This window comes from Centruroides sculpturatus, unplaced genomic scaffold, assembly GCF_000671375.1.
Source record: "Centruroides sculpturatus isolate CEXI.00-Female unplaced genomic scaffold, Cexi_2.0 scaffold1333, whole genome shotgun sequence".
In the NCBI taxonomy this organism is placed as follows: domain Eukaryota; kingdom Metazoa; phylum Arthropoda; class Arachnida; order Scorpiones; family Buthidae; genus Centruroides; species Centruroides sculpturatus.
Window position 1 is genome coordinate 186,409 of NW_019385709.1, and position 9,038 is coordinate 195,446.

The 9,038-nt window shown below is 35.0% G+C and overlaps 1 protein-coding gene across 1 annotated transcript in view; it reads left to right on the forward strand.

Annotated features, from left to right (window-relative positions):
- The window catches only part of LOC111641405 (glucose dehydrogenase [FAD, quinone]-like), a 12,346-nt gene extending 9,540 nt beyond the window's left edge, over positions 1 to 2,806 (forward strand). The window contains exons 6-9 of the mRNA XM_023387565.1: positions 1,210 to 1,370; positions 1,473 to 1,650; positions 1,711 to 1,933; positions 2,004 to 2,806. Of these exons, the coding sequence (XP_023243333.1) occupies positions 1,210 to 1,370; positions 1,473 to 1,650; positions 1,711 to 1,933; positions 2,004 to 2,139 (698 nt within the window). The 3' untranslated portion in view covers positions 2,140 to 2,806. The remainder of the gene's footprint in view (positions 1 to 1,209; positions 1,371 to 1,472; positions 1,651 to 1,710; positions 1,934 to 2,003) is intronic.
- Positions 2,807 to 9,038: the final 6,232 nt, after the last annotated feature.

Genomic DNA, 9,038 nt, shown 5'->3' on the forward strand with positions numbered 1-9,038 from the left:
ATGGAAAAAGGAAAAACTCTTATACAGCATACATCAAGCCAAACTTGCATCGATCTAATTTAAGAGTGGTGACTTCAGCACTGGTTACTAAGGTAGTGTCATATAAACGTCTAACACAGTTTTAAAACTTCGAATCTCTATGGGTTTGTACTTTAAACACCTGGATTTTCACTGAAAATACTCGGAATAACACGGGATTTTATGCAGATTTTAGTTAAAACTGCCAGCGAGTAGCACTAGAAGAGACGTGCCCACCTGTGACGGAGTAGATAAAACCACAGAACACCAGTAATTGATCGCGAGTTTGCGCCTGATTCAACAGGCTGGCTGAGTAGGCTTTTCGAGTTTTCAACGTGGGGTTAATGCAAGGACCACTCATAATGGCTTGATAAAAAACGCCTCTCTTAGTGCCCATGGGGCAGAAATTAAATTGTATTTCCGTAAAAACCACGTGTTTAAAGTCAAAATTTACCGAGATGAATTTTTAAAAGTTGTGTTTGACGTTGGTATTGCCTTCTATATATTCCATATTTATAAGAAGGCCCTAAATTTTCCAAATTTGTTCTTTAATTAGATATTAATAGATGAATTTAAAGAAGCGAAAGGAGTGAGTTACGAATATTTTAACGTTATAAAAATAGTATACGCTAGAAAAGAAATAATCATCTCTGCCGGAACAGTTAACACTGCAAAACTGCTTATGCTGTCTGGAATAGGGCCTCGCCAGCACTTACACGAATTAGGAGTAAGTAGAAATGGGTAAAAAGTAGATATAAATTTTTTATTTCTTGTATTAATAATCTAAATAAGTTGCCTGTTTTTAGATTCCAGTCGTAGCCGATTTGCCTGTCGGAAAGAATTTTCATGACCATGTCACCACTTCTGTCATTTTTACAATAGATAAACCATATTCTTTACACGCGCTATCACTCACGCCAAAAGATATTACGGACTATAAAGTTCATGGAAGATGTAGGATTTTCAATAGTTATAAATTTATAAATACGGGATGGCCCATCAACTGAACCATCAGTTACATATACAAATCTTACTCAAATTGGTGTTTAGAGCCAGATTACAATATGTGAAATTGGACGTATATTGAAAACATTGTAACAAAAGATATTTGAGAAAGATTTGTATATCTGTTATAATAAGCTTGGTAGGACATCCTGTGACATATCTTATTAACTTTTATCTAAATTACAGGTCGTTTGACTTCCTTAGCTGGGGTGGAAGTCTTAGGATTCTTGAGGACTTCCGTAGAAAAGGAAGGTTGGTCGGATATTTTAGTTGCCATTGCTGCAAATTCATTATTATCTGATACAGGTTTGCCTCTTCTTACACCTCAAGTGGGTCTTAGAAAAGATGTAAGTGTTTTTAAATTATCTTTTTTTTGAAAAATTATATACAGAAAGTCCGAAAGACAGTTAACTGTGTAAATCTCTCAAACATGGTATCAAATATTACAGGTATACGTCAATGCATTTAGCAGGTATAAATTCAAACATACTATTTCCTGTACCCCAATTTTTGTACGTCCGAAAAGTCGCGGTATCGTTAAATTGAAGTCTGACGATCCCTTTGATCAGCCCATAATTAATACCAACTATTTTGCCAAAATAGAAGATCTCCTGTCTTTGATAGAAGGTAGGGACCTGAATTCTTTACTGTATTTTAGTCAATTGTCTTACAAATTATACATTGTAGGTGTGAAATTCTGCAAAGCCTTCGGGAGGACACATTCCATGAGAGAAGTTGGGACGAAGGAAATTAAATCTGTATTCCCTATGTGTGATCATTTCCCTTACAACAGCGACGAATACTTGGCGTGTGTGTTAAGAGTATTCACAGGTAGCCTTTACCACGGTAGCGGTACTTGTAAGATGGGCGATCCTTACGATCCTAGGACAGTTGTAGATCCAAGTCTAAGGTAAGAAGAAACTTGGATTTATGAAGAACATTTTGTATTAAAATTAATTAATCACACATTATTATTTTAGAGTAAAAGGCATAAGGAATTTGAGAGTGGCAGATTGTTCGGTGATGCCTACTCTAGTGGCAGGATTGCCTCATGCAACGGCTGTCATAATTGGAGAAAAGGCAGCGGATTTAATTCGTCTTGAACCTTATAGTTGACCTTTACAGATTTTAATTGTTTTATTCTCCTTTATTGTTTGCATGTAAAGTATACAGATTAACCTAAACAGTCACCAATCTATGTGTAGTCAAAATATAATTTGTATATTCGGAACCATTTTAAGATTTTATGAGGCCTCTAGCTCAATTTTTACAGGCATCACACGATTACATTGGAATCCGGTTATTATAATCATAGATAATGTTATCAATCGGCTCCAATCGATCCCAAAACACTATATAAGAGTAATCCGCCTATTACAATCATACTTCGGCTATTGTTATCACTGTATATGTATGTATACAGTGATAAGTGAGTATGTATGTATGTATATATATGTATACACTGGGGATATTCGTACACATTCGTACTGTATTTATTAGCAATAAACTGTACTGTATTCAATAATAAATATTGTTATCCTTTGTTTAATATTATCCGCCGGTTATTGTTATCAAAGTTGCAAGTCTTATAATGGATTTCTTTGTATTAATTGGTCGTTGGTCGCGGGTTTGTGCCTAATTAAGGGGAGTTTTCCGGGTTTACTTCACGTGTCTAACACCTAAATAAGGGCCAGTTTTTCCATAAAAGTCCTCCGTCCCTTCACAAATTGATGGAATAAGGTAACGCAACACCCTGGCAATCCAGTCAAAATAAGGCAGCAATTTAACCTATACACGGGTTAAGTGACTTTTGGGTCTCTCTGTGGTGCGACCCAAAAGTCAGTTAACTATTAATTAGCATTCGTATACTTAAATAATTATGAAAAAGTATCAAATAAAAATGTTTATCCTAATTTAAATACCTCTTTTTCCCCCTAAGAGTCAAATTATAGTATAATTTTACAATTAAGAAAACGTTTATATGTTAATTATAAGTCTGCAAAAGTTTATATAATCGTCAACAGATGGCATTGAGATCGATTTCTCTTGTACACTGTTGCCAGATTTTCTTTTATTTTAAAAACGAGTGGTAAATTTACTCTGTTCCTTACAGAATAATTTTGAGACATATTTTATGACATTTTACCATCGTTTTATTGCATTAAAATGAGTATAATTTATGTTAATTACGAAATTCTAAATTCCTAAAAATATATTATATAATAAAATTGACTTTTGGGTCATGTTCTCTTTTACATAATTCAAAAATCCATTTAGAGATTTAAATATAATATAAATAAGTCACGGTCTAAGATACCTTTAGAATTACAAAGGACACGGGTCATCACATTAGAAATCACTTTGTAATGTTACAAACTGGATATTTCTTGACCCCACTGCGGGTCAGACCGGCCTCTAATGCGTATAATTATTATGATTATTCAAACATTAGGATTGTTTTTAATACAGGGTAATTCAAAATACCTGTGATTCCCATAACAACAGGCGTGTTAGCGTGTGTTAGTCATAGATAGGAGGGATGTATTCGTTTGAACATTTAGTAGCGAAATGGTGCTCAAATAGATCGTATTCTATGTAATTGAATTGGCATTAGATTCTATGTAATGGCAAGCAGTTAAGGAGTCAGAATGCCGCTCCTTAACATTTAAATAGTGTTACAAACATGAAGAAAATCCGGAAAACTCCACGCGGTCAACCCATAGTCGAGGCATGAACTCACCGGAATTCAGTTGTTTTATCCAATCGGCCAATATGGGTCCTTAAGAAGAACAAAATAAATTATCATTGAAAAAAAAATTCCATAAAGTCTTTAACGAGAGCCATGTCTATTATTATAAACGGAAATTATGGCCCTAATCGTTTCCATTATCATCATTACAATCGCTTTTTCCCGCTTATAATATACTTATCACGCATATTACGAAGGTTGTTTACATTAGAACATTCATGATTCTTGCTACCTGCAAATTAGTGACTGAAATGCCATTTTACAAGATGTGATTTAAGTAAATAAGTGTAATTTCTTGCTCGTGACAAAGAAATTTTAATGCTAAATTCGGGAATGATTTTATAACAAAGTACTAGCATTGAACGTTCGAGTAATGATTCTTCTATTAAATATAACTGTGTTTATATATAAGCTTGAGAGGGCCTCGCTACACTTTAGGGCCTACTCAAAAGTCCAGCACTATAAGAAGACAGTATAGGATCCAGTACGTGGCAATTGGGCCAATCGTGTACTGTTACACGAGTTTAAAATCTTCACTCCTAGAAAGGGTCCTGAGAAAGGCCCTCGTATGTACTAAAGATTAGGATCACAAGTCTAAATCAGGCTCTGAATATGGCACAGAGGGTTAACAGATTTCTTCCTTTCCAATAAGCAAAAAAAGGGGCTAAAAATAATAATAATAAGTAAATTTGCCCAACAGTAACTTCACGAATCACAATTTCTCGTGTATTAGCTATTATGTTAATTAGAACTGACTAAATAGGAACTTATAAAACAATAGATGAACCTTGACAACGTAACCCCATTAACTCGAAATAACTAATAATAATCAATTTTACGAAGGAAAAAAAAATAATAAATATATAAAATTATCTTCTTTACTGTTTAAATGTTTTAGCCATTTTTTTCTCCATAACTTTTGATGGCACGCTGAGTTGCCATTGTCGTATCAAATATGTCATTGTATGCCCTTGTACTTTAATGGTATAGAAGGATCTACCAATGGAGTCCTCCTGGGTATCATTACATCGAGAGGGAATCCTCCTGGGTAACATTACATCAAGAGGGAATCCTCCTGGGTAACATTACATCAAGAGGGAATCCNAGGACTTTCTACGGGAAATTGGGCCCTGTTAAGGTGTTAGACACGTGGCCGAAAATCAGGAGAGTTCTAGGACGACATGGAGATATGCTCCTGAAGGATTTTCTATAGAAAATTGGGCTCTAAACATGGTAAAACTCCACGCAGCCAGGCTCGAATCCGATACTAGTAGTGTTTATTGGTTTCATCCATTACGAAGGCACACTAAATAATGATTTAAATAACGATAGATTTAAAAAACTAGGCCTTAGCCTAGAGTGAAGAACCCCCTAAGTTGGGGTCCGCGTAAGAATCGAATTTAACACACTTTTCCTATTTTTTTATGAAAAAAATGAATACGAAGATCGTATAAAATAGTTCAAGTATGACATGTCGATTATAGAACAGGGCCTGAAGAAATTATTTGGAGGTGGGGGGGAATTCTTAAACTCATTTATCGTAATAAATAGTTTGCACGGGAATAATCCCAAAGAATCCACGTGTTTTAATGTATTCGATAGGCTTTTTAGTCTGCTTCTGCCTTCAATTTTCTTCGTCTAAACATGAAGTTTATGACTACATCGTGGGTGAGTTTCATTTATTTTATTATAAATTCTCATCTATTATATTACATACAATACAATCTTGTATCAAAGTGTATCTACGGATCGTTCGAGAAAGAAATGACTCGAGTTCTTTATGATTCTGTTGAAAGGAAGCCCCATTTACCACACACCAAACGAGCTGTATCGTAGGGCCTGGCCTTTTAAATTTATTATTTAATGTAAGGCCCCGTTATTAAGGCGTATGTTTATAAGTCTAAATCTTTAAAAAACACCTCAAATTAAATATGGTATCTTTAATTCGTCTTAATAGGAATCTTATAATTTATCTTAATAGGAATCTTAAGATTCCTATTAAGATAAATTATGAACTAGTAACGTTAATGATTAGCTTTTGTGTAATTTTGTATAGTAATACCTGTAAATAACCCTCCGAATAACGGCCATCTATTAAAATGGCCGTTATTCGGAGGTAGTTTTGTATGCATTTCATAAAGAAATGTTCCATTAAAACACGTCAGATATAGCCGAACCCTCTAACAGCGGCCACCTGTAAACTGATATTTAGAAGGCCTCCTTTCCTTATTCCCTTCAGCTTCTAGAGAAGAAGGAAAGGAGGCCCTCTAAAGAAGTTGAAGGAGATTGAAAGGAGGTCCTCTACCTTTTGCCCATCTGACTAAGGCACCCATCAGTGGCCGAGTGGATAAAACTACTGAACGTTGGTCGTTGGTCGTTGTTTCACGCCTCTCCAAGGTGCGGTTAACCGGGTTTTCTTTACGTTTGTAACACCTAAATAGGGGCCAATTTCCCATAAAAGACCACCAGGGAGGCAGATCGTCCGTCGTGCTGCTGTATTGGAATAAAATCTAAATTTGACTAAGTTCCGAGCCATTTATCTTTACGAGGGCCCCAGCAGACTCAAAAAAATCGGCAATATTTCGCATTTACGGGGGCCTCGACAATTGTTACAAATAATTCATTCTACTGTATTTGTTGTTACGTTAATTTGACAAAATATAAAGGTGTTTCTTTATTACTGATTCGATGATTTAATATAATTGAGGCCTCGGGAAGGTGATTCGGGCCTCTCTTGGCCTTCGAAAGGCCATGCGTGAATAGAAGAACGTATACAACTAACGCGAGGTAGCCTAGATGCGGGCATTGTTCGTAATACACTGAATGTAAGGAAAGCCAGCGGGATGCAAAAGGGGCAATCCTGGCATCCCTGCATCTTGCCCATAGTATAAAGGATGCCTTTATGTGTGTGCGATCCAATTCCTGTTATAAAGTTCTTAATAGAACTGATCAATTTCGTGTTATAGAGACTTGTACCTGTATGATCTTTATGTAAATCCGTATCGTTTAACTTTATCCTTGAGGAATGAGGTCATATGTCATCTATACTGTCAATTATATTATTTTCTGTATGTATTATCCCCGCTAACAGAGCGTATCAATTTTTCCTCTAGTAGATTAATCCCTCCCTCGCTCGAACTTCCGAAAAGCTTTTAATTAAAATTTAATAAAAGAAACACTATAAAATAAAAGGCCCGAATTCATTCGACTGACGTTAACGTAAAGGTCAATTCTTAGAGAGAGGCCCTACCGTAAACGGTGTAAAATTCCTATAAGCATTTGTTACAAATGCTTTCAACGGTCACGTAAGGGGGAGACCTCAAAAATATACGAAAATCTATGGAAATTAATTAAGTTCAAATTTTTTAGTTCATAAACTGCGTAAAGAACACTTGGAATAAGTAGGTGACACGTAGTTAACAGAGCGTTTAAAGTGACAGTACATTTATGCATCATTTTAATCTGCAAGCTTTTACGTATTGTGGAGGAATGCCAAAAAAAGTGTCAAAGGGTCAAAGTTCTCGTGTTTCCTAATTTATATCCATAGGAAGTGGGTTCCGTTTCCGGGAGTACACCCTCTAGTATCGAGAGTAGGCACTAGATGCCGNCTGGAGGTTCGGCCGTATCCCCGATAATAATTTAAATGCTGTAAATAGTATTACTATGTAACTAATTGGCGATATCAATCTATAGCCTATGGCATTGCTAACCTGTTTTACAGGTTGCCTTTTTTGCAACCTGTTAATTAATAACTACGTTTAGCAGACTAACAGTTGTAATTGAACAGAGATAAAGCTACCAGAAGGAAGGGAAAATACTAAACGTGACGTAAATATCAGGTCAGTCCGTAAGTTCGTGCGTATTCTATGACCTTGAGAAAAATCTTGTTTTGCTGTTAAAAATGCCAGTGTAATGTGATACTTTTTACACTGAAGTGTTAAATTGGATCTCATTCATATAATACTGTTCAGAATTGGGAACATTTCAGTTTGTTTATTTTCGTTAAAATGGAAGTAACAGATGAATATAAGAGACATGTTTTATACTTTTTATTTTTAAGTGGTAAGAATGCTACAAATGCAGCTAAAAAATAAAATACTGTTCATAATCAAACTGTAATTAGAGTAAGGACTGCTCAGAAGTGGTTTGAAAGATTTAGAAATAATGATTTTAGTGTGGAGGATAAGGCTCGTACTGGAAGCTCCATTGACTTTGATGATGATGCTCTCTCTGCACTAGTGGAAGCAGAATCATCTTTAACAGTTGATGAAATTGCGGAACGTTTAAATTCATCCCATGGAACTGTTCATAGACATCTACCACAAATCGGAAAAGTTTCAAAGCTAGGAAAATGGATACCACATGAACTGTCAATAGCTAACTGACAACAACGTCAACTGCTCAAATCAAAAGCTTCAACTGGGAAATTTTACCTCATCCACCATATTGCTCCCAGTGATTATCATCTTTTTCGGAGTTTGCAGAATTTTTTAAAAAGGGAAAACTTTTGAGGATGAGAACAATGTAAAAAAAGGCTATCTCTGAATATTTTGATTCAAAACCGAAATCATTTTACAAAGACGGGATTAATTAAAAAGCTACCATCAAGATGGCAAGAAATTGTACAAAATAATGGTAAATACATTATAGATTGAAATAAGATTTAATTGATGATAAGTAGATGAATCTAAAACAGTGTTTCTTAACAGGGGGGTCGCGGCCTCCTGAGGATCCATAAGAAGTTTGCCGGGGAGGCCGCCTAATTGTGCAAAATTTCCTTCAGAATATAATAAAAAAAAATTGATGTATAACCAAATATCGTATTGAAAAGTTAAATAAGAAAGATAAAAAAAAAAACTAAATACGAAAACTTTATTTCTTATTTCTTCCTACATACAACTTTGTTAGGCCCTAGTACAGAAGAAATAAATGCAAATATGCTACTTACACCGTAGTATTTACTTCTTTAATTCCAAAATAATTCTAAGAAACTATTAATGCTTGAAATTTTAAAAATAAAGCAATAATAAAAAAAAAAAATGAATTTATTATAGACTAGCTGCAATGACCCGCTTCGCTGGGTTTTTAAAAAGTAACGATAGTGAAGATTAAGATAATTACATTATAGCCAATCTTACCCGTTTTCACAGAATGCAAGAATTAAGTCCCCTGTTTCCAGACTAATTAGAGAATTTTTACGTTTAGTCAAACGAACTATTTTCAACGTTTCTGGAACGTTTACAATCGTTCTATAATCGAACCAATA